Raw genomic sequence first — 25,742 nt, forward strand, 5'->3', positions numbered from 1 at the left:
GTCACTTCATCCAGTTTGCCTCAGTTTCTTCATCTGTAAAATGAGCTGGAGAAGGCAACAACAGACCACTCTAGTATCATTGCCAAGAAAATTTCAAAGGGGGTCATGCAGAGTCAGTATGACCCTGAGAAAGTCATTTCAAGTATCTGAGATATAGTTTCCTCATTTGTAAAATGAGGTGAATCCAGTCATCTCTAAGGTTCCTTTCAGCTCTAGCTCCTGTGATTCTTTCTAGGAACTGGATCTGGAGGTCAGAGGTCTTCAGTGTGAATGCTGGCTTTGCCATCCACTACTGTGTGAGTCCAGCAGGTCACCATCCCTTCCATTTTCCTGTCTACAAAATGAAGACTTTAGACTAAGCAATTTCTAAGATCTCTTCTAATAAAATCCCATGATCCTGGGAAGGAGGAGGGAATCCCAGGTGAGGACAGTAGCTAGCATAAGCCAAGATCCAGAAGCAGGAAGGAGCCTGATGTGCTGGGAGGACACTGGTTGATGTGAAGAATACATGTTAGAGAACAGTAGGAGATATGTTTCAAAAGGTAGGAGGAGGCAGGGATTTGTGCATCAAATTCCAGCACGAACAGGGTTGTCAAGTGCCAAGTATCAGTGCTTTCAACCAGCAGGGTTGCCAAATATTTCCTTTAGAATCCTCTGGCAGGAGGAGGGCACTCCCATTACAAGGGTGAAGCGGTAATAGCTGGTGCTCTAGAGCCTTTGCCTACTCATTGGCAACTCAGATGTGGCAAGACAAGGTCCTAGTTCCTTATATAAAGAGGTAGACAGCTAGTTGAGTTTTCTAGGAGGTCCCAGCTCTTCAGACCTTCTGAAGATGCCCTTTCACATTGGCCAATAGTAGGAACCCACCATCCCCCATCCCTCATTGACTGAATATGGTAGCTCCAGGTGACAGCATTCTACAGATCCAGAGATGCTGGATGAGCCAAATAAGTCCAAAAATCCTTGTAAGCCTTTAACCTCGTGTGACTCCCTCCTCCCCTCCCCCAAAGCTCCCCAGGGGTGAGGATAGGGGAATCAATATAAGTGAAAGATTGAATGCTGTTTTATTATACTACCATATACAGTAGGGATTTTTTTTTTGTAAGGCAATGGGATTAAGTGACTTGCCCAGGGTCACATAGTGACCTCCCAGCACATAAGTGTCAAGTGTCTGAGATTGGATCTGAACTCAAGTCCTCCTGACTCCAGGGCCAGTATTATATCCACTGCACCACCTGGCTGCCCCAAACAGTACAGAATTTTGCTACCTGGTGCAAAAAGCCAGCAATACAAAGAGTTCAACTCTAAGCCAGTAATGACCCAGTATCAGAAACCAGTGATTAGGCATTGGAAAAAGAACTGTATTTTAAGACATAGGACTCCCCTCTGTTACATACCTGCCTGCATGCAAAAAAATAAGTGATATATTTCGTTTTGTTATTGCCCTGAATCAGTGATTTTACTGGTGAGGAGGAATTCTTGGTGTGGAAGTTCATTTCCCTGATGAAGATTATAAACTCATCTATAACATAGAGTCTTTTTTTTTTAAGTTTTATTGAACCACTTTAAAAAATATCATGTCACTTCAGTCAGTGGATAGAGTTCCTGGTGTGAAGTCAGGAAGACTCAGCTTCCTGAATTCAAACCCAGACTCAGACTTACTAGCTACGTGACCCTGGCACAAGTCACTTTATTGTGTTTGCCTCAGTTTCCCCATCCAAAAACTGAGCTGGAGAAAGGAATGGCAAACCACTCCGGTATCTTTGCCAAGAAAACTCCAGGTGGAGTCACAAAGAGTTGGACATGACTGAATAACAACAAGAAAACCCCTCCAAAAACACTTTTTCCTTGTGAACAAAGGAGGTTCAGCAAAGCAAACCAGCCCACTGACCATGTCTGAAAATGCACCGCTCATTCTGTTTACCACTTCTGCTCAGAGACCAAGGCATGTTTTATCGTCAGTCCTCTGATAAATATTCCTAGAATATCAGCTGGTTTGGCTGGCATCCCATGGGGGAGCATCTCCATTGACCCTTGCCCTGATCCATTCCGTGTTCTGTGGACGTCTGTGCTCTTGTCATTGATTAATAATAATAGCTATCGAGGTCCACAGCTGTAGCATATTGCATATTTTATGGCCTTTCCTTGTAAATAATATTTTATTTTTTCCAATTACATGTAAAGACAATTTTCAACAGTCATTTTTATAAGATTTTGAGTTCCAAATTTTTCTCCTTCTCTTTCTTCACGAGATCGTTAAACAACCTGATAGTTTTTCAATCTATCGACTAGTTTTCTGACTCCCCGCCCCCAACTGCCTAAGCAAATACTATTTGTCATATGGGATGGCTCTAGAGGAAGGGAGGGGTAGAAACACATGAGATACTATGCTGATGCAGGAAACAGAAAACACTAACAATTATAGCTAGCAGTACTTTTAGTACTTTTTTTAAATAGCTATACAATACTTTCAGGTTTTTCAAACTGCTTTACAAAACCTCATTTTATTTTTAATATAACCCTGGGAAGTAAGTGTTACTATTATTTCCTCCCCTCTCCCAATTTACAGACAAGAAAACTGAGGCTGACACAGGTTATGGCTCGCCCAGGATCTTCATGAGCTAAGTGGCTGAGACTGGATTTGAACCGAGATCTTCCAGACTCCATTTACCACCTAGCTACCTCTGATTAGAATTCTGAAGTTTTTCAGCGCCTTCCTTTCTATTATTTTGTACCGGCTGATCAGTTCGTATAAGTCTTCTTGTAACTTAGAGGGCTTCCTAGAATGCTTAGAGAGCATTGAATGCCTGGAGAAATGCGGAGGGCATTGAAGGGTTGAGTGACTTATCCTTGATTTCTCCAGTGATCTCAATGGGCTACTCACCAGTAACACAGCCTTAGAGATTACACTTCATTACACCAAACACTTAAATACCAAGCAGTTAAGCGTTTTGCCAAGAGTCACAAAGGTAGCCTGTGTCAGAGGCAGGATTAAAACCCAGGTCTTCCTGATTCCAAGGTTCATCTTCAAGCCAAGACAGCAGACTGCCTCTCCTCTGATGTTTATCAAGCGCTCTAAAGCTTAGAGACATACAGTGGATAGAAAGCTGGCCATAGAGCCTGGAAGACATGTACTAGTTGGGTGACCTGAGGCAAGTTACTACCTCTTAATTAATGCTCTAGGCATTTCTCTAAGACTATAAGTTGAAAAAAAAAAGATGCTAAGTTGCCTAGGAGGATGGAGTTTTCTTAGCTGGAAGACCCCTCTAGCTAACATTTATATAGTCTTTTAAGTGTCATAAAACACTTTACATATATTAGCTCATCTGATCTTTACAACAGCCTCCGAGAGGTAGGTGCTATTGTTTTTTCCCATTTTGTGAATGAGGAAACTAAGGCCAATGAAACCACTGGTCCGATCCCTATCTTTATCTTTTAAAGTTTGCAAAGAAGTCTCTATATGTTATCTCCTTTGAGTCTTAGCACAACCCTAAGAAGCAGGCACTACAGGGCATTATCATCCCCATTATACAGATGAGGAAACTGAGGTTCAGAGAGTTTAAATGATTTGCTTAGGGTCACACAGCTAGCATGGTTCAGAAGCAGGACCTGAAGCCAGGTCTTCCTGATTTAGTACTCCTTGTAGTAATTCAAATTTCCTCCACCTCTTCTCACTGAGGCATTGGTTTCAACATCTGTAAAATGAGAGGGGCTAGACCAGGTCTCTTCTAGATCTTGAAACTGACAGTGGGGAAAAAAATGTTAGAATACTGGGACTCAGTTCATTTAATCAACCCCTTGTCTCTAAATAAGGCTTTATCCAGACCATTCAAACAAATGGATAGCTATCCTCCACTGGACCCACTAAAAGGAAGGGAATTCATTCTCTCTCTACTTCACTGCTCGCTTCACCACCCTCACTCACTGATGGCTTTCCTTACATCCAACCCAAGTCTCCCCTGTAGCTTACTTAAGGTAATTTCCTTTCTTTTTAGTGTTCAGAGTCATAGTTCTCCTTCTGCTTGGGGGAAAGGGAGAAAGAGGACAGGGTTCAGTGAACCCTGATAGGCTGGTATATGGGGGGGGCAACAATACTGGGTAGAGCTTGTGGCTACCTGATAAAATACTGTCTGCGTGTGTATTTTTTGTTTGCATGCTATCTCCCCCATTAGACTGTAAGCTCCTTGAGAGCAGGGACTGTCTTTTGTTGCTTTTTGTATGCCCAGTACTTAGCACAGTGGGGCAGCTAGGTGGAGAAGCAGATAGAGTGGAGGCAGGGGACAGGGGACCAGAGGCTAGAGTCAGGAAGAGTCATCTTTGTAAATTTAAATCTGGCCTTGGAAGCTTACTAGCTGTGTGACCCCGGGCAAGTCACTTCATCCTGTTTACCTCAGTTTCCTCATCTGTCAAATGAGCTGGAGAAGGAAATGGCAAACCACTCCCGTGTCTTTGCCAAGAAAACCCCTCAAAATGGTGTCATAGAGAGCTGGACATGGTTTGAAAATGACTGAACAACAATAACAATACAGTGCTGGGCACAGATTAATGAAAGTGGTTAGGCACACAGCTGCAGATTCTGACTAGGGGCTAAAGGTTCAGCAGAACAGATAAAAGCCCAGCCTTAAAGTCAGGAAGACCTGGATTCAAGTCCTGCCCAGATTTGACACACAGGGTCTGTGAGACCCTGGGCAAGTCACATAATCTCTTTTTGTTCTTAGGCAACTCTCTTAAGAATAGAAATTACAGATAAATTCCTGATCTGTATCTGTGGAGGAAGTTTTCATACTAGGAGTTCTTTATACTGATGAACTCATGGAGAAGTGTGTGAGAGGGAGGGAGAGAGAGACAGACAGACAGAGAGAAAGACAGAGAGAGAAACAGAGACAGAGAGAGAGACAGAGACAGAGAGAGAGACAGAGACAGAGAGAGAGACAGAGAGCACTTTAAAAAATCACAATGAGAAAATTCTTTTGGTGCCAGGCATTAAATAAGAGTTCATAGGTTATGGGAAATATCTTAAATATCACTTATTTCAACTGCTTAATTTTACAGGTGAGGAAACTGGGTGCCAGAGAAGGGAAATATCTTTTCCGACGTCATTGGGAAATAGGGGATAGGTAGTAAGTGGGTCAGCATTTGAATCCAGGTCCTTGGTGAGGGCTACTCATCCCCTGCCCAGATCCTCTCCTCTGGCTTCAGGACGCTTCTCCTCCTTTCTCTTCCTCCTATCACTTCCTCTCTGTCACTGTCCTATGCTGCTGAAAATCACCCATCTGGGTAGAGCAGGAGGATCCAGTGATTGGAAAGGGGAACAGTGAGGGTCTAGCTCTGGAGACTGGTGAGGTGGAGAGGGAACACCTTTGGGAGGAAGAGAAGCTTTGGGAAGCCTGGCATGGTCTCTCTACCACCCAGATATGTATTCTTTCCCGAAGAGGGCACAGTTACTCTCTTTAGCCCGAACCTGAGCAGAAGACACAGTCCCTGCCTTCTATGAATTTATATCCTAATACTTTTCTCTGCTAAAATCATAGGATTCAGGGACCTCAGGGATCTCTAGTCCAACTCTCTTACTTTACAAAAGAAGAAACTGAGGCCCAGAGAAGGATCATAGTTTAGCCCTGCAAGGAATTTTAGAGGCCATCTGGTCCAACCGGCCCCTCCCCACCATTTCGCAGAAGAGGAAACAGGCTTAGAAAGGCAAGTGGCTTGTCCAGAACCTCACAGCTAGGGAGTGTCAGAGATACAATTGGATACTTCCTTGGATTTGAATTTAGGTGCTCTGAATCCAGACCCAAGTCTCTGGACACTTACATTGCCTCTGTTCCCACCAGGGTCCTCCTCTCCCTGGATCTTCTAACAGCCCCTAGTCCAACCTTCCCCCTCTTCTGCCCCAGCTCCCAGCTTTCCATCTTCCCACCCTCACCCTCCCACCTCATCCACCCACTCCCATCCTGCCGCATCCCTTGTTCCCCTCTCCTAGCTTGGTGCACTTTGTGCACTGCTGTAGGGCTGAAGTCCAAAGTTCAGTACCTTGCTAAGCACAGGGATAAATATGAACCTTGGAGAATTTCCCTAGCTCCAATGTAAACAGAGAGCCAAGGGGCCCTGAATCACCGGCAGGCTAGGACAGGGGTGTGGGTGGGGGGGCCATAGTGCTTGGTAAGTGTGGTTTTTGGGGGAATTGGAAGGGAGGAAGGGAGGCTTGTCTCTGCTCTCCGGAGGACGGGCTGGCCAGCCATGCTTTGAGGAAGCCTAGTGATCTGGGTGGGTGGAGGTAGCGTGGCCCATTGGCTTCCAACCTGGAGCCATGGTCTCTCAGCTAAGCCAGTTACAGACAGAGCTCTTGGCTGCCCTATTGGAATCAGGACTGACCAAGGAAACCCTGATCCGGGCCTTGGGTGAGACAGGACCCTATGACCTGACGGGAGAGACCTCTCTGGACAAGAGGGAGCCCTGTGGCAGTGAGCTGGCCGAGCTCCCCAATGGGTTGGGGGAGCCACGGGGCTCTGAGGATGAGACGGACGATGAAGGGGAGGACTTCACGCCCCCCATCCTGAAGGAGCTGGAGAACTTGAGCCCAGAAGAGGCAGCCCACCAGAAGGCTGTAGTGGAGACGCTCTTACAGTAAGGCACCTTTCCCTGCTCTGGCATGGTTCTGGAGTCACCTTCCTCCACCCTGCTTGTCCTGCCTTAGCATTGTCCCTGTTCACTGCCTACTCTCTCCCCAGGATCTGCTCTGGCTTAGAATTGCTATACGTGGTCTTCATTGGCTTGATGATGGGATTTTGTAGGGAGCTGGCAGGTGGGAGCTTAGAATCAGAGCTTGGCTCGAAGTTTAGAGGGGGAAGGGGCAAGTGGATCTGGGAAATCTTGAGTCTTCCCTGAGATAACTGAACTGGGAAAATGTGTGTGTGTGTGTGTGTGTGTGAGAGAGAGAGAGAGAGAGAGAGAGAGAGAGAGAGAGAGAGAGAGAGAGAGGGAAGGAGGGAGAGAGAGACAGAGACAGAGAGAGAGACAGAGAAAGAGAAGAAGAGAGAGAGAAAGAGAGAGAGATGGGTATTTCCAGTCACTGGAACCATTTTATCAAGAAATTTAAAAAAATTCCTTGGGGGCATTCCCTAACCTGAATCCCCATGGTCATAAGTTGAGTGAACCTCAGGTCTAGAAAGGAAAGCCTGGGAGGAGGAGGGGGATAGTAGTGTTTGGTTGGGGTTTGGGAGACTCTTCTGAGCTTTAGGAATTGGGCAGGTTTAGAAAGGGGGTCAAGTACCCCACCAGTAGGGAAAGATCTGAGTAGTTCATTCTTACCTTGAGGCAGATGGATTCGGAAGATCAAGGCTGATTCCTCTTTCCTGCCTCATCTTCCCTTATAGTTCCCCTCCCCCCAACCAATGGCCGACATGCTTTTCCTCTTCTTCCCTGTCACCCCTACCTGATTAGCTTCCTTCATCCGCCTGATCCCATCTCTCTGGCTCCCCATCTCTGGGACTGTGTGGGACCTGGGGCTGGGCTGCTCCCCCCTCCCCAGCCAGGTTTGCCTGGTTACTAATTATCTAGGGGCTTTATTATTTCTCCTTTGTTTTTTATAAATTTATAAACTGAAAAGTTCCTGATAAGCCATGTGATCATTAACTTCTGATGATTGTGTCCTGAGGAAGACATGGCCAGCCACCTGGCTCCAAAGGCCTTGGGCAGGTTTCCCAGAGGGAAGGAAAGAGGGGGTGGGTATAGGTGGAAGGGAATGCTGGGGGCTACAGAAGTCTTCCACTAGGGTTCCAGCTTTTTTCTGTTTGAGGAGCACTGGGTTCAGGGCCTGGGGGAATTGAGCTTCTCCCAGATGAGGCTTTTGGATGTTCTGCCTAAACTGGTTCCAACAGGAATTGGTGATTGAAATGTTGGCCTTAGCAAAGACCCTCCCTTCTGTCCAAGGTCCTGAATCGGGGGGAGGGGTGTGTGGAGATGGAGGAAGAGGCTTACGGCTGGAGATGGAATTCTATACAAGGACCCTTTATTTACAGTGTTCTTGGATGGAAGGTGGGTAGGTAGGGAATCAGGGTCAGCTCCAGAGATATTTGGCCTGTGTGTGTGGTCACTCTATCTCTCCCTGCACACACACACATATACCTTTATATACACACATACATGTAAACATATAGAGATAGGTATCTGGCGGGCAGACCTTTTCCCCAAGCACCCAAAGGGCAGACTTTAAGAGTCTAGGAGACAGAATTTCTGGGCCTCTGAGGGATGCTTGGGGTGGGGAACAGGAACTTGGCCTGGAGGGAAGAGCATAGGAGACCTGACTTCTAGTTTCAGCCTCACCATTCATTTTCTATGGGGCTTTGGGCAAATTTCTCCTCCTCTCAGGGCCTCCTTAGGGAGGTCTATTTCTTTCCAACTCCCATAAAATTCAAGGTTGGACTAGACGATCTCTCAGCTGTCTTCCAGATCTGACTCTCGATACCTGTAAAGGGCCCCCGGTCTTGGCAGGGAAGCTGTGGGGCAAAGGGTAGATTCTACTGTGGGGAGGGAGGGGAGGGGAGGAGGGGCAGAGGCCAAGGCACAACGTCCAGGCCTAGGGAGAGGGTGGAAAGGGAGAGGGGGGAAGAGTGGGGAGTGGAGCTCCTGATTTGAGGCTAGGCCAAGCCCGCTGTGGAGCCTGGGGTGGATCTCAAGGCCCCAGAGAAGGCACCATCCCTCCCCCCCACCAGGGGCCATTCTTACCTGCCTGGGTGGGGCCTCCGCCAGTCAGCAGCCTGGTGGGGGGTTTCAGTGAAGGGCCCCACGGGGAGGGAAGCCATCTGAGAACATCAGGAGTTGAAGTCCAACTACTGGGCCATCCTGGAATGGAGCAAGAGATCTGAGGCCTGACAGGGAAAAGGAGGGGAAGAAGGAAAGAGGGCAGATGGAGGCAGGTGTTGGAGATAAAGGGAAAGGAGAACGAGGCAAGAAGGGGAACGGGGAATTAGGCTAAAAGCAGGAAAGAGAGAGGAGGTGAGGAGCAAGGCCCAGAGAGAGGAGAAGAAGGAGCTGAGGAGCCCTGTTGAGGCCCAAGTGCACCAGCCAGGCTCGGGGATTGGGCTTTCTTTAATGCTAACAGGTTGTTATTTGCTTTCCATTTAAATTTGAGATGTTGCTATAAATTATCAACCAGACTCTTGTTCCTGCTGGAGTTTATAACTAACTACCCGGGTTACTTATTGTTGAGGTAACAAAAGGGAGGTGAAAAACGCCCTTTTAAAAAAGGGGGGCCTCCAACCTGAGGGAAGGGGAAGGTGGGGGGGGGAGGAGAAGGAAGGCAGCTTCAGGCGGAGGGCAGAGGCCAAGGACTAGAGTCAGGAGGATGTAAGGCCAAGATGATCCAGGGAAGACCCAGGCCCCACGGATAGGGATTGTCTGGGTTCCTTAGGGTTCCTTAGTTCAGAGCAGACCCCTCTATTGGGAAGATCATCTGCAATCTGTTGGGGAGGATGCCAGAGTCAAGGGGGCAGTTCAGGGCAGAGTCCAGGCCATAGACCTCCCTGGGGCTGATTGCTAGAGTGGGGAGCCAGGCCCTCCATTTCTAGGAGTCCTCGATTAGAATTAGAGAATCTTAGACTTGGAAGAGACCTCGGAGCTCACCTGGTCCAGGGGGTCTCAACTGTTTTGAGGACAAGGACTCATTTTTTCATGTCCAAAAATCGCATAGACCTTAGCATGATAGTGGTGGGTTTTCTTTTCTTTTTGAATTAATGAGTATTTGTATTTTTCCATCTTCCCTTCAATATAAAAGAAAAACAAAGCCCTTGTAACAAATCCTCACGGTCAAGCAAAATGAATTCTCTCATTGTATTGGCCTCATTTAATAAATGTATATTATTCTACTTGAATTTATCACCTGTCAGGAGGTGGGTAGTTTAGACCATCATCCATCTTCTGAAGACATGATAGTAGTGGTTCTATTAGAGTGTAAGCTCCTTGAGGGTAGAAGCTGTGAGGTTTTTGTATCTCTAGTGCCTGGCACATGGGATTTCATCATTATGGTGAGCCTGGCACATTTCAGTAGGCACTTAATAAAGGCTTATGGGATTGAATGAGATCAGATCAATTTGGCTAAGTTTGAACCATACCTCAGTACAAGAATCCACTGTGCAACCTTCCAACAACAGTTCATCTGTCTTCTACTCAAATCAATGAATTATCAGTCATTTATTAAGCTCCTACTATATACCAGGTGCTGTGCTAGGCACTGGGGATACAAGATCTCCAGGCAGCATTAGAACTGGACTCTTGTCCCACTGCTAATGCTATTCATTGTCTGACTTTAAACAAGTGACCTCAGTGGGATCTCAGATTCCTTATCTGTAAAAGGAGAGAGGGCCAGTCTTCCTGATCTCTATCTTGTTACTGGACCCAGATGGCTCTGGAGGAGAAAGTGAGGCAGGTGACCTTGCATTGAGTGCCCTCCCTTACTCAAATCCAATTCACTTGAAAGTCAAGCCATCCCCTTCTTGATGTCATGGTCCTCTTCAAGAGCAAAGGACAAACAGCAAAAGGAGCGAGGGAGGTTTCTTTGGTCTCCCCCAGCTCTAGCACTGTAGGTCTTATCTATAGCTAGCCTTTGTGTATTACTTTAAAAAAAATAAAGCCCTTTACAAATATTGAATCAGCCGGTGGCTCTGTGGATAGAGCGCAAACCTCTGTTTGCCTCAGTTGCCTCAACTGTAAAATGGGGATAATTATAGTGCCTACTTGTAGGGTTGTTGAGGATGGAATGAGATACTATTTGTAAAAAGAGCTTAGCACAGAGCCTGCCATATAGTAAGTGCCACAGAAATGCTTCTTTCTCCTTCCCTTTACCTCATTTGATCCTTACAACCACTCTAGGTGCTATTCCTCCTCCCCCCATGTTACAAATAGGAAACTGAGGCTGATAGAAACGAAGTGACTTGCCCAGGGTCACATAGCTAGGAAACGTCTGAGATGGGATTTGACCTTTGTTCTTCCTGTCTCGCTGCCCTAGTGGGATTGGAGGGTGCCAGGCTGATTTAGGATGTGCCCCAATGAGGAGCCAAGCTTCTCAGTGTTTCTCGTGCCCCTCCTCCAAGCAGTTCCAAATCTGGCACGTACCTGTGTACCCCAGGAAGCAGGACCTCAACTGGCCGGGCAGACAGAGGTGGGGAGGGGGTCAGCAGGGGCTCCAGAGCAGCTAAACTGAGACCTACATCTAAAATCTCTTGTTCTGGGGAGTTGTTCCTTGGGACTCCTTCTCCAATCTGTCTCAAGATCCTCTCTTCCCTAATAAGTATCAGAGAATAGGAAGTCTAGAGCTGGAATCAGTCAATTATTAATCATTTTTTAGTGATAATAATCATTAACATTTACATAGTGTTTCAAGGTTTGCAAAGTGCTTGTACTTTATATAGATTATTTTAAGCAACTACTATGACCTAGGCACTGAATCGAGTACTAAGGTGATAGACACAAAAGTGAAATCATCCCTGCCTTCAGGGAGGTCACATTCTATTGGGGAGAAAATGTGTGCACACGTGGGTAGACCAAATAGCTACAAGATAATTCTGGGGGCAGGGAAAGCACTGGCAGATGGGAAGGCTTCATGTGAATCGAGGGCTTCCCCAAGACAGACAGTGAGTTATGGGAGACCACCAGTGGAAACGCAGGCATGGACGTGGAAGTCATCTAGTTCAACCTTTTATTTCCCCATGTGGAAACCGCAGCCCAAGGAAGTGAAATGACTTGCCTCAGGTCCCATAGCTGGTAAAGGCTGGAGGTGGGATTTGAACCCAGCTCCTTAGACTGAGCAGCCAGTACGAGCCAGTAACTCTTGCTACCAAACCATACTTCCAGTCCAAACCTAGGAGTCAGACTCTGGAGCCTGCTGGGGCATGAGGGCTGCCCGGGCCTGGCCTCCCCTTTCCCTTCATTGGACAACAGGAGGTGTGGGGCTCTCCGCTTTGGGCAGTGGGTGTTCGTGGGGCCCATACTGTGGTGGGAGTGAGAGGTGACAGGATGGTAAAGGTAGCCTTCTAGTTCATTCTCAGTCATGGTCTGAAGCTTGTAATCCGTAAGTGGTAGCAGGCTGGGGTTGATGCCAGGCAGCAAGCCCCCATCACTCCTTTTCAATGTATCTCAGGCTAGCCATCACCTTTTTTTGGTGACATCTGCCCTTCTTGGAAACTTAATATTCTTTTTAGAAACTTGTTTAATTACTGTCTTTTGTTTTTATATAACTTTTATTTTGTAATATATCTTTCCCTCCCCAACAAGCCAACCTTTGTAAAGAGAATAAAAAAGAAAGATTAACAGAAGTCAGTAAAACCAAACAACACGTCAGCTTTATCGGGGTTTATTCTGGGGCTAGCTTGAACTGGTTTGGAGAGCCTATTGTTAAATTTTCAGTGTGACCACTGACACCTTGGAAACCAGTGAAATTCTACAAATCAGGGCTTGATTTGTGGTTTTCTTGATTGTCTAGCTTTAACAAAGTGATGGAAAAAATGTTAATATTGCAGGTTAAATTTAAAAGTGTGTCTGCAGCAGGATGTTAAACATTTACCAGCACACTCTTGACTGTATCCAATATTATATGACAAATTCCACATTGATTGTCTGTCCCCTTCTGCAAAGAGGTGAAGGAGGCACATTTTCAGAACTCTTCTCTAGGGCCAAACTTTGTCATTGTCATAATTACATAGCACTGCGGGTTTAATTTTTTTTTTTGAGGGGGTATCTTTTCCATTTACTGTTTATTCATTGCGTATTTTGTTTTCTTGGTTCTGCTTACTTAAATTTGCATAAATTCACATACAACTTTACATGCTCTTTGGAATTGTTCATATTTGTCATTTCTTACAGCACAGTAATATTATATGAATGAATAAATGAAAAAGCACATATTGTGAGTTTCCTATGTGCCAGGCACTATGGTAAGCTTTGCGAATACAAAGATTCAAAAAGAGATAACATTTATCCTCAAATTGTTTACATTCTAGTATGGGAAGACAACACGCATCGGGAGGAGTGATCAAGGAAGGGAGTTTTGTTTTAGAGGGGTAGCAAGGGGAGAAAAGAGGGTCACGTATGCTGGCAGGAGACGATGAGATGGCCTGGTATATGGCTAGATGTGAAGGACTATGTACCGCAATTTGTTTAGTGATTATTCCATAATTCATGGGAACTTCCTTTGTTTCCAATTTTTGGGCACTTCTCAATATTCATTGTGACTCCATTTCATAGAATTTGTTAACTCACGAAATGTCTGAGATGGGAGAGGCCTTAGAACAAGGAACGACAGAGCTGGGAGGGGCCTTAGAACAAGGAACGACAGAGCTGGGAGGGGCCTTAGAACAGGGGATGTCAGAGCTGGGAGGGGCCATAGAAGAGGGAATGTCAGAGGTGGGAGGGACCTTAGAACAGGGGATGTCAGAGCTGGGAGGGGCCATAGAAGAGGGAATGTCAGAGGTGGGAGGGACCTTAGAACAGGGGATGTCAGAGCTGGGAGGGGCCTCAGAACAGGGGATGTCAGAGGTGGGAGGGACCTTAGAACAGAGTATGTTAGGACTGAATAAATCACCCAGCAACAATCCGTTTTTCTTATGCTACCAATTTTAAACAGATCTTTATTCTCAAAGACAAGAATCGTGTTGGTTACAGTCTTGGTTACAGTCTCGAAAAAGTGCCATGTTGTTCTCTTGTCTCCTGTGCACACTCAGAAGATGCTGAGTTTATGCCACATTTTAGACATGATTTTCAAGCCCTGCCGCACCTTGATACTAATGGGGTGGTGGACCTTCTGTGGTTCTTTCTTCTGATGCTGAGATTGCTCCTCCTCAGCTCTCTGGTTCATAGCCAGCCTTTGTCAATGCCCTTCTTTTTGTCTTCATCATCTGTTTCACTTTGGAGTTCCTCATTCTCCACTGTAGTCTTCACGTTGAATTCTTTTGGTAGAAGTGAGTTCTTGAAGACACGATGTCGCTCTGCTGCTCGTCTTCAGGTTTGCATTTTTCAACTTCCTGGACTGTGTGCTCAATGTTAGTTAGGAAACAGGCGTTTATGATATGCTTACTCTGTGCTAGGCACTGGGCTAAGCACTCAAGATGCAGTCCCTGACCTCAAGGAGCTCCCTGTCTTCTTTGTTCAGGGGTCCTTTGTCCTTGGGGATGGGGACCTTACTTTCCTGCCTCCGCTCTTCTCTCCAGCCGATACGGTGAGGATTTCATTTGTCTCAATGTCAAAGTCATTTCAGTCCAAGCAGCACCCTGGGGAGGAGGGGGCATTCCTATGAGCTCAAACTTGCCAAGGAAGTTGTTAGCCTTCGTCATAGCTTTCTCACTTTCATAAATCTAAGTAAGCACTCCATGCTACAGGTCTGAATAAGTGGTGAAGGTCTGTGTCTGCTTGGATGATGGTATTGATTTGATGAGAACAGTCATAATTCTGCCAAGAGTTTTGATATCAAGGGAAAAAGGAGTGACACCAACAGAGAAAGTCCGGAACTTCTCAGATTTATTCTCAGACAAGATGGCAGCCTGGAAAGCTGCACCATAAATAACAGCCTCATCAGGCTTGCCCTTGAATTACTGGATCTTGGATGTGAGTAGAACCACTCACTAAGATGATATCATGGATCTGTGACTTATCTATATTCCATAGTGCCTTTTCTGTGATATCCAGTGTGCCATGGAATAGTTTGCCATTCCGCTCTTTAAAGAGGGGTTGAGTGATAGAATTATATAAGTTAATACCATGAGAAAAAGGAGTCAGTCTTAATGCTGGTCTGGATACTAGAAGAGAGAGTGTACTTTGCTCAGGCACAAGTTGTCTGGAAGTGGTGGGCAGTCCTCTTGTCATTACTGATGTCTTATGATTTCACTTATAGCCAGCAATGAAATGGTTGACCATGCAGTTGTCAATGTTCTGCTCATCCAAATAGGTGCCCTCCCCTGTGGACTTGACTTCAAAGGTGCCATCTTTAATGATGAAGAAGTCACCTCCAGGGTCAAAGGTCAACACACATCTCTTGGCACCAGCCTTCTTGTCCAAACTGTAAGCAATAGCAGCAGCCATTGGCTCACTGATGACTGAGCACATTGAGACCAGATGGTTCCAGCATTTTTGGTGGCCTGGCATTGGGAGTAATTGAAGCAGACGGTTAGCATGATCACAGTGTTTGTAACAGTTTTCATAAGATAAACACTGGTAATTGTTTTCCATTTTGGTCATGATTATAGAAGACATTTCTTCTGGACAGACGCTGTTGATCTTTCCTATGTACTCCACTGGACCATAGACCTTCCTGAATCATTCGCCATCTTGGAATGCTGGTGCTTCCTCTCTGCTAGTACAACCACATCAGCAGATCTGTAACCAATCACACCTAGAATCAAAGCCTGTGTTGGTGGGGCTCCTTGAAACTGAATTCTTTTGTAGCGTCGCCAATGAAACATTTTGTCCTGGTGAAGCAACACAGCTTGGGGGTGGTCATTAATAATGACCTCTGTTTTCCCATCTTGGAAGGCTCACACAAGAATGAGTGGTGCTAAGATCAGTGCCACCTGAAGGCCCCTTTGACATGGCTGCTGGGGTACAGATACAGGGCTGATTCCTGGATGATGCTGAACGAAGGAAGACCTAACCTATTTATTTTACAATTGAGGAAACTGAGCCACAGGAAGGTTAGGAGACTCACCTGTGGTCATACAGGACGTTGGTAGCATTCTGGAGATTGAACCCCAGGTCTTCTGCTTCCTTTATCTAGTGATTTTTCCTCTACGTTTATTTGGGGCTATGTCTGGAGTTCTTACCAGTGTACCACATGTATGTCCAATGTTCTGATTTCCAACTTCACAATCAAATAGTTCAAGCTGGTTTACAAGTGGAATCTTTGTTAATGATGTCTATATTTGGTCACTGATCAGTATAAATTCCTCCTGCACTATGCTCTGGTCTCGGCAGATCATGGATCTATAGAGATACCATGGTGGAGTAGAAAGAATACTGTGAGGAGAGCTGAACTGAGATTCCAGGTGTTACTCCCAATGTGACCTGGGCCAAATAACTCAAATCCTCTGGGCTTTGGTTTCTTCTTAAGTCAGTCAAGAAGCATTTATTAAGTGCCTAGCACTCAGGATTCAAAGAAAGGCAACAATCCAGGCTTTACTCCCAAGGTGCTCATGGTCTGTTGGGAGAGAAAATGTGCCAACAGCTGTGCACAACCAAGATCTATACAGAATAAATTGGGAATGGTCTCAGAGAGAAGGCATTAAGATTAAGGAGGACTGGGAAAGACTTCTTGCAGAAGGTGGGATTTTAGCTGAGATTTGAATGAGGCCAGGGAAGCCAGAGAGGAAGAGGGAAGAGTTCCAAGTATGGTGGACAGTCAGTGAAAAGCTTGCAGTTGGGAGATCAGTCAGGAGACCAGTGTCACTAGATGGGTGGAGGTATGTATGGAGGGTAGTAAGGAGGCAGGTGGGGAAGGGCTCTAAAAACAAAACAGGATTTTGTGTTTCATCATCGAGATGAGAGGGAACCAATGGAGTTTATTAAGTAGAGAGGTGGTAGAGTCAGGTGTGACTTTGGCAAGTGAGTGGAGAATGGACTGGAGTGGGGAGGGACTTACTTGAGGCAGAACCACCAGCAAGTTATTGCAGTAATCAAGGCATGAGGGGATAAGGGGCAGTGTCAGAAGGGAGAGGGAGTGAATATGAGAGATGTTCGCCTATAAAATAAGGGTGTTCATAACAACAGGGTGCAGGTAACGACAACCATAATAGTTAACATGTTTATAAACCTTTAAGGTTTTCAAAACACTTTATATAGACAGTCCCATTTGATAAGTCTATGAAGTAAGTGCAGTTATTATCTCTATCCCAATTTATAGATAAGGAAATTGGGGCTGAGAGGTTAAGGGACTTGCCCTAGACTTACACAGCTACTAAGGGCTTTCAACTCTAGTGCTATGACAGAGAAAAAGAGAGTCGTATGGATAGAGGAGGGTCAACAAGGAGCTTTTTTTTTAACCTAGGGAAAAAACCACTTTTTGGGGAGTGGGTAGTTGTCAGACTCATTGAAGTGATCTCTTTGGTCCCATATTGACTTAGAAAAGCAGAAACTAACATCATCTATGTTGCATTGCATTTAATTTATTTTGTTGAACATTCTCCAGTTACATTGTAATCTGCTACAGGCTTCCCTCTGGAGTTGTGCAGGCAGCTTGCACCTGGGGGCCATGAGTTTGACACCTCTGGTTTAGAGGAAAGCCAAACCGAGGGTGTGTTATGCTAGAAGAGGGTGTAACCCACCCCACAAAGAGTCCATTGTAGGAGGATCTCAAGGTGAAGCTGTGGCAGTCACTCAAGGAAGCGTGACACCTGCCTCTCTCCCAGGTGTTAACACCCTGGAACAAATCCCTTTTCATTCTGAGCCAGGTAGGATTGTGGGAAAGGGAAAAAAGCTAGCTCTTTGACCTGATACCCCAGAATGGCATGTCCAAAGAAGAAAGGATTCCAAAGCCCCTAAGCTAAGAGCCTGAGCTCTGGTCTTTCAGACCCATAGGAAAGGACAAAGGGGGAGGTAAGGAGGGACTATAGAATACAAAGGGCTTCTTGGTCCCAGGCAAGGACTGGGACTGAGGACAGCTGGCCTGGGGGTGGAGATGAGATAAAGGTGTTTGCCTGACCTGGAGCACAGACATGGACTTTGTCCCTTTCTTATCACCCAGCCTTGCCTGGCAACTGCAGAGTCAACAGAGCCAGTATGGGAAGGAGGGGAGGCATGGGTGGCCTCAGAGGACAGAAGTAGAGGAGAATTAGAGGAGAGGTTTGGAGAGACACAGAGAGGTGGAGACCAGGATGCCTTGGCATCTCAGAACAGACCTTTTTTTGGGGGGGGAGTTATTTCTAAAATTAAAAATTCATTAATCATCAACAAACACTCAAGCACTCACAAACTGAGATCATACATAAAGCTCTAAATTGCAATGTATCTATAATTTGATTTAAAAGTGTACGCTAACTGACAAAAACCAAAACCTGAACAGGTGTGTTCTGTTTGCTTCTGAGTTCCCTTCCAATCTTTTTATTCCACGTGTTTTTTCCATATTTTGTTGCTGTTATTATGACTATTTTTTCTAAAGGCAATTGGGGGTAAGTGACTTGCTCAGGGTCACACAGCTAGTAAGTGTCAAGTGTTTGGTCTGAGGCCAGATTTGAACTCAGGTCCTCCTGAATTCAGGGCTGCTGCTCTATCCACTGCGTCACCTAGCTGCCCCTTATCATGACTATTTTTTAATGCAAAGTCAGTATCTTGATTTTGATTCTGATTCTGCTAAAGATTCTTTATTCTCCTTGCTTCAAACAAGTCTTCCCATATTTCTTTGTCCCCATCTTTGTCATCTCTCAGGGAGGCATAGTAGTTAGAGAACTGGTCTCAGGCTTCCTCTGACATATACAAGCTGTATAACCCTGGGCAAGTCACTTGACTACTCTCAGCCTCAGTTACCTCATCTGTAAAATGGGGACAATAATACTATCTACCTCATAAGATTGTTCTGGGAATCAAATGAAATATGCAATGCACTGTGAAAATCTTAAATCACTATATAAATTATTATTATTATTATTTTTTGGTGAGGCAATAGGGGTTAAATGACTTGCCCAGGGACACACAGCTAGTAAATGCCATGTGTCTGAAGCTGGATTTGAACTCAGGTCTTCCTGACTCCAAGGCCAGAGCTCTATCCACTGTGCTACCTAGATGCCCCAATCACTGTATAAATTATTAATAATATAAGGTGCAGATGAGTTGCCCATATGGCTTGGTAGAGGGAGATTACTTCCCCAGAGTTCCCCGTACCCATGAAATTACAGATTTGGACCAAAAACAAAGAAAACAAAATAAAATAAAGTGAAAACAGTACATTAACATTTCAGAGCAAGAGCTAGCTCTGTGCTCCTGGGAAAGGAATTTAACTTTTCTGAGCCTCAGTTTCTTAATCTGTAAAATGGGGGAGAGTGATACTTTCATCATAGAGTTACAGTAGGATAGCACTTCATGAACTTTTAAAAAATGTTATTGATGTCTTTTGTCTTTCCATTACTTCTATTTCTCTCTGGATCTCTCTTCTTCCCCTTCCCAGACTGCCATCCCTTATAACAAAGAATTTAAAACAAAAAGAAAAATGAAAAAGAGAAAAAACTAAAACAAATCAATAAGAGAAATGCGAATAAAAACAATCCTGAGGTCTGACCCAGCAAGTGGCAAAAATGACTCAAGATTAGAATAGTTAATGTTTGAAGGATTGTGGAAAGACAGTAACACTAATACATTGTTGGTGGATTAGTCTAACCATTGTGGAAAGCAGTTTGGGATTCTACAAATATGATTGAGATATGACACATCCACAGCGAACTGAAACAAATCTGACAATATATGTAATGTTCCATAACTGTGGATTCTACCCTCCACCCCACATCGACAAAGAAGTGGGGGAGGGAGGTGTTTTTCTCATATGTCTTCTTTGGGGCCAGGCTTGTTCTCTCTGTAATTCAGCAACATTCATTTTTGGTTGTTCTGTGGTGGTTGTTTTTTCCATTTACATTGTTGTGGTCATTATGTATATTCTTTTCTTTTTTTAAACATTGTCTTTTTTTTTTTTTTTTTGGTGAGGCAATCAGGGTTAAGTGACTTGCCCAGGGTCACACAGCTAGTAAGTGTTAAGTGTTTGGTCTGAGGCCAGATTTGAACTCAGGTCCTTCTGACTCCAAAGCCAGAGCTCTATCCACTGTACCACCTTGCTGCCCCTGTATATTGTTTTCTTGGCTCTGTTTACTTCACTCTGCATCAATTCATGTCTTTCCAGACTTCTCTGCATTCATTGTATTTATCTATTTTTACAGCACAGTGATATTACATTACATTCATGTAATACAACCAATGATTGGTTTAGTCATTCTCCAATCAATGGTCTCTACTTTATTTCCAGTTCTTTGTTACCAAAAAAATCATGCTATCAATATTTTAGTGTAAATGGGGACTTTTTTTTTTTTTATCAATAATCTCCTTGGGGTATATGCCTATCAGTGGAATCCCTGGGTCAAAGGATATGGATATTTTATCCATGTTGTTTGTGTAGCATCAATGCTCTGGCTCCCTCCCCCAGAACCAGCAAGGTGTCATCTTCCTCTCAGCATTCCAGGGTGCTCTGAAGGGTTGGGATTTCTCTTCTCTATACTGTCATCTGCTTGAGCCCCCATCATTTGTCTTTCTGCATTAGGAGCTAGCAACTAGTACCTAAGGTCCACTGAACTGCTTTACTTCTATTAGTTTGTACAATCATTTCTCCCAGTGCCTCTAGGGCATTCTCTTCCCCTATGCCAACTCAGTCCCTGGGGGAGCAGGCCTGAAACCTAGCTCAGTTCTTACATAGCATTGGTCCTATCAAGTCCAAAGGTGAGGTTGCTGATGGACGAGTCCTCATCTTAGCTCTGACCAGCCTGGGCCCAAAAGGCCATACTTTGCCCCTTGGGGCATCAATGCTGAGCTGGCTGCAGCATCCAGTCTGGGTCCACACTCTGGAAGAGGCCAGAGACCCTCATGAAAACCTTTTGAGCTCACTATGTGAAACCCTACTCCTTTCACCTAGAATGGAAACAAACAAACAAAAAGATAAATGACTTAGGCCTGGTTTTTGGGTTTTTTTTGCAATTGGGGTTAAGCGACTTGGCCAGGGTCACACAGCTAGTAAGTGTCAAGTGTTTGGTCTGAGGCTGGATTTGAACTCAGGTCCTCCTGACTTCAGAGCTGGTGCTCCATCCACTGAGCCACCTAGCTGCCCAATGAAGCTAGAGATTCTATAAAACAAATAGATGGAGGACAAAAACAGAGGCAAAGAAGGAGACAAATAGAAAAAAATGGCCCTTTGCTCTGAATCCCAGCAGTACTTATCAAATAGAAGTTCTTTCCTAAGTAATTCATGGGTTCAGTATCAAGCATTGGGTTACTTAGTTCCACTGGTTTTGATTCTCCCTTGTGTGGTCTGTTCTAGCCTTCTTCTTTTTTTTTTTTTGTTGACCAAGACCAAACTTTTTTTTTGGCTAGGCAATGGGGTTAAGTGACTTGTCCAGGGTCACACAGCTGGTAAGTGTTACGTGTCTGAGGCAGGATTCGAACTCAGGTCCTCCTGAATCCAGGGCTCATGCTCTATTCACTGTGCCACCTAGCTGCCCCAAGACCAAACGTTTTGATGATTGCTGCTTTATAATATCGTTTGAACTCTGGAAAGCACTTCATAAAGCGTTCTTAAAGTACTCAGCTTTCAGGAAGTCAGGGGAGACTGAGCTGTTATTATGTACCATATTTTATTCAGCCTTTTAATAATAATAGGGAACCCTGATCTTAGTAGGCTCCAAGGAAAGAAGGATCAGATAATCAACCAATCAATTAAAATTTGTCCTCTCAGCTTCCCATGTCCACCCATCCTTGGCTTCCTCTTAATGGGCCAGTGCCTCGGATGTAAAGGTAAAAGGAGGAGAGAAAAGCAGATTCAATTCAATTCAACAAATATATTTTCATCCACAATTGTGCTAGGTGCTGGAGATATTAAAAAAAACAGAAACAAAACAATTCCTTGGCCCTCAAAGAACTAAAATTCTGCTGAGAGGGGGGTAAAAAATGTATACGGGCAAGTAAATATAAAGCACGTGCAGATTAATTTCAAGAGGAAATACCCAGGGAACTCAGGAATCACTTCAGGAGCTGTGCCACCTGGGCTGGGCTTGAAAGGAAGCTAGAAATTCTTTTCTTTTTTTCCTTTTTTTTTTAGGCAATTGGGGTTAAGTGACTTGCCAGGGTCACATGGTTAGTAAATGTCAAGTGTTTGGTCTGAGGCTGGATTTGAACTCAGGTCCTCCTGACTTTAGGGCTGGTGCTCCATCCACTGAGCCACCTAGCTGCCCCATGAAACTAGAGATTCTATAAAGCAAATAGATGGAGGACAAAAACAGGGGCAAAGAAGGAGACAAATAGAAAAAAATACCCCTTTACTCTGAATCTCTACAAAAGGATTACCAAAAGGGAAAGGATCTCAAAGTCCCTAAGCTATTGCTTCCACTCAGGGAAGAGAAGAGAGAAAAGACAGAAGGAGAAAAGGACTGAAAGGAGAAAGATGTTCAAAGATCAGGTGACAACAGTTCAGTTGTTTTCAGTTGTGTCCAACTCTTTCTGATCCCATTTGGGACTTTCTTGGCAGAGACACTGGAGTGGTTTGCCATTTTCTTCTCCAGTTCATTTTACAGATAAGGAAACTGAGGCTAATGGGGTAAGTGACTTGCCCAGGATCACACAGCTAGTAAGTATCTGAGACCAAATTTGAACTCAGGAAGATGAATCCTGAGTCCAGGTCTGGCCCTATATCTACCTAGCAGTCCATCATGTATTCTAAATTAAATAATATATCTGTACCTAAGTGACAGGTACATATAAGTTTGTGTATGTATATATGTGTATGCACAAAATAATTATTTACCTTTATACATGTATTTATATATGAAATATATAAATTTACAGACATATGTATTTATCTATAGAAATCAAACCTAAATTAGCCAAATCCCAAAAGATCTTGACAACTGGAACAAGAGATTAAATCCAATAAAATGAAATGTATGTGGGTTCAAAGAATTCACTAGAAAAAGTTTAGAAAAGGAGATATATGGCCAGGCAGTTCATGTGGAAAAAAAAATGATCTGAGGGTTTTAATGGACTGCAAACTCAATTTGAGTCAATAGTGTGATAAGATAAGGGCTGGGCACCTGTGATTCCACTGATGTAGGAAGTTTCCAGGTGAGCAAATTCTCCAAAGAAAAGACAGCTAAGCAGGACAGTGGAGAAAGAGCTAAACCTGGAATAGAGAAGACCTGAGGTCAAGTCCTTTCTCAGATATTTACAAAATTGTATGACCTTGGGCAAGTCATTTTACCTCTGCTTGCCTTGGTTTCCTCATCTGTAAAATGGGAATAAGAATGACACTTATCTCCCAGGATTGTCATGAGGATTAAATGAGGTAATATTTGTAAAAATGCTAGTTATTATTATCTACCACTATTACTGCTATGAGGCTATTCTACACAAGAAAGAGTTGAGGCAACTAGGAAAATTTTAATCTGGAGAAGAGAAGACTTGGGGAAGGAAACATGATAACTTTCTAAGATTTCTATTTAAAATGATTTTATTTAGGCTGTTTTCTTTTGTTATCACAGTCAGTTACCCCACCAGAACCTTCCTTTGTAGCTGATGAGCCATTAGGCAAAATAAATCAACTTCTTGTCCAAGAATAAAAAACATATGCCTTGTTCTATACCTACCATCCACCAACAAGCTCTTCTCACCAAGAGGCAGGAGGCATGCTCTGTGACAACTTTCTCTGAGTATTTGAAAGTTTGCCATTTAGAAGAGGGACTTCTTCTATTTGGCTATAGAGGGGGGAACTGGGGACGATGGTTGAAAATGCAGAGGCAACTAAGGTGAATGCAAAGGAAAACCTCCTAATAATTAGAGCAGTCCCAAATGGGACTAGGCTGCCTTGGGAGGTAATGGGCTCTTCAAGAAGATGGGCTCTTGGAGAAGTTGTAGAGGGAATTCTTGGTCAGGTATGGACTGGAGAGGGTGGCTGCTAAGGTTCCTTCTGATGCTCAGACTTTTTGATTTCATGGATTTAGTGAATTAAAAAAAAAGCCTTTCGGGGCAGCTAGGTGGCGCAGTAGATAGAGCTCCAGTCTTGCAGTCAGGAGGATCTGAGTTCAACAGCAACCTCAGATACTTGACACTTACTAGCTTTGTGATCCTGGGCAAGTCATTTAACCCCGATTGCCTCATCAAAATGCAAAGCAAAACAAACAAACAAATCTTTGTTGAAAGTCAAAAATACTTTAACCATGTTCCTGCCTTTGCCAGTCCAATCCAGTGACCATTATTGAATCATTCGTTCATGACTTGCAGTCTTGAGTATCAAGAGTCAGTGTTATGAACTGCAACTCTTGAGTCCAGGACAGACAATGGAGATCTAGGAGGTGTAGGAGACTGGGCTGAAAAGAACTAAGTTCAGGGTATGCCCTGTGTATTTTTCCCCCATTTTGGTCCATTTTGTAAATTTCTAATGGCTGTGTGAGTACATACCTGCCTACCACAGAGGAGGAAATGACTGAGGAAACAAAAGTTTAGCTTCTGAACATTTCAATTTATTTAAGCATTGCGTGCCAATTACCTAACAAGTTAGGCTTCCCATGCTTAGGGCTGGACCCTTAATACAGGGGGACTTTTTATACACTAAAAACAATTAATCAGATAAGGCAATTAATTAAAAGGAAACAATTAACCAGGATACAACATTAGGTAATTTGATTTCTAATTGGATGAAAGATAAGGGACTTTCTAAGTTGGGAGGGAGAGAGTGAATAGGTTCAATTCCCTGAAATTAGAAAAAAAGGTGTCCCACTCCCCCAAGTGTCTGTAAACAATCAAGGAAACATGGGAACCATAACTAAGTGATCAATATGGGGCCAGTTTTCAGATAAGACATATGGATTGCTTGAGATGTAAAGTGTGAGAAAATTCCTTGTCTCAATCTTTAGGTCTGACTGGGTTTCTGGTCAGCATAATTGAGATCCTTAATTAAGGGTCTCTACACAGCAGGTAGAGGTGGTATAGCTTCCCAGCCATGCAGAGCTAGGTTCAAACAACACAATAAGGTTTTCTCCCAATTCCCACAACTGAATAAGGTTTTCTCACAAGATAGAAGTTGGGCTGGACTCATAATTGAACAGAAAAGGAACTGAGCTAGCCGCAGAATGTCACAAGATGAAGTCAGTGTGGTTCATTCAATTCTGACCATTAACCACTTGCTGTCCTAATCCCCTCAATCCTCTCATTTCCCAGGAGTAGGCTGGCCTGAAGGGACCCCAATGTAGTCTTGGGAGTTGCCAGGGAGAGCCTTCCTAGAATCCACCTCCCCACACTTGCTACAGTAATTTTCTACTCTTCCCAGGGAGGACCCATGGCGTGTGGCAAAGATGGTCAAGTCCTACCTTCAACAGCACAACATTCCGCAGAGGGAGGTGGTAGACACCACTGGTCTCAACCAGTCCCACCTGTCTCAGCACCTCAACAAAGGCACCCCCATGAAGACTCAGAAGCGGGCTGCCCTGTATACCTGGTATGTCCGCAAGCAGCGGGAGGTGGCCCAGCGTAAGTAATAACCACTGGCTTCTTCATGTTTCTATGCCGCCCTGAACTTTTTTGCTTATATTTTGTGGGGGAGGGGCAGGGGGAGAAAGTAGAGAGACAAATTCAACACCAACCAAATCAGTGAACGTTTGTTAAGTACCTACTATGTGCCAGGTGCTGAGGATACAAAGACAAAAAGGAAGCAGTCCCTTCCCTCAAGGAGATTGTATTTGATGGGGGTGGGGGGTGGGGAGGAGACAGCATGTGTAGATATATGTACAATTATCCTTTCCACATTGCAGGGATTAGGGGTGCGGTGCCCCCCATGACCTGGAAAATCTACGTAAACTTTTTTGGCTCTTCCTTTGTACCAGAGAAGGAGTCTGAATTTTTCTTTTTCTTTCATGGAGTGTTCACAGTTATTATAAAATTTGGGTTGATATTATATAGTACTATACAAAAATTTTATAATTTCTGAGTTTCTAAACTTTTTCTGTGCTGTCTGCTGGCCTTCACATGTCATC

At 44.3% G+C, this 25,742-nt stretch overlaps 1 protein-coding gene across 1 annotated transcript in view; it reads left to right on the top strand.

Annotated features, from left to right (window-relative positions):
• The first annotated feature begins 5,950 nt into the window (after positions 1 to 5,950).
• HNF1A (HNF1 homeobox A) overlaps positions 5,951 to 25,742 on the top strand; it is a 28,867-nt gene continuing 9,075 nt past the window's right edge. Inside the window, exons 1-2 of the mRNA XM_021007985.2 lie at positions 5,951 to 6,624; positions 25,040 to 25,239. Coding sequence (XP_020863644.1) covers positions 6,308 to 6,624; positions 25,040 to 25,239 — 517 coding nt within the window. The 5' untranslated portion in view covers positions 5,951 to 6,307. The remainder of the gene's footprint in view (positions 6,625 to 25,039; positions 25,240 to 25,742) is intronic.

Source organism: Phascolarctos cinereus, unplaced genomic scaffold (assembly GCF_003287225.1).
Source record: "Phascolarctos cinereus isolate Bilbo 61053 unplaced genomic scaffold, phaCin_HiC Scaffold_4;HRSCAF=312, whole genome shotgun sequence".
NCBI lineage: Eukaryota > Metazoa > Chordata > Mammalia > Diprotodontia > Phascolarctidae > Phascolarctos > Phascolarctos cinereus.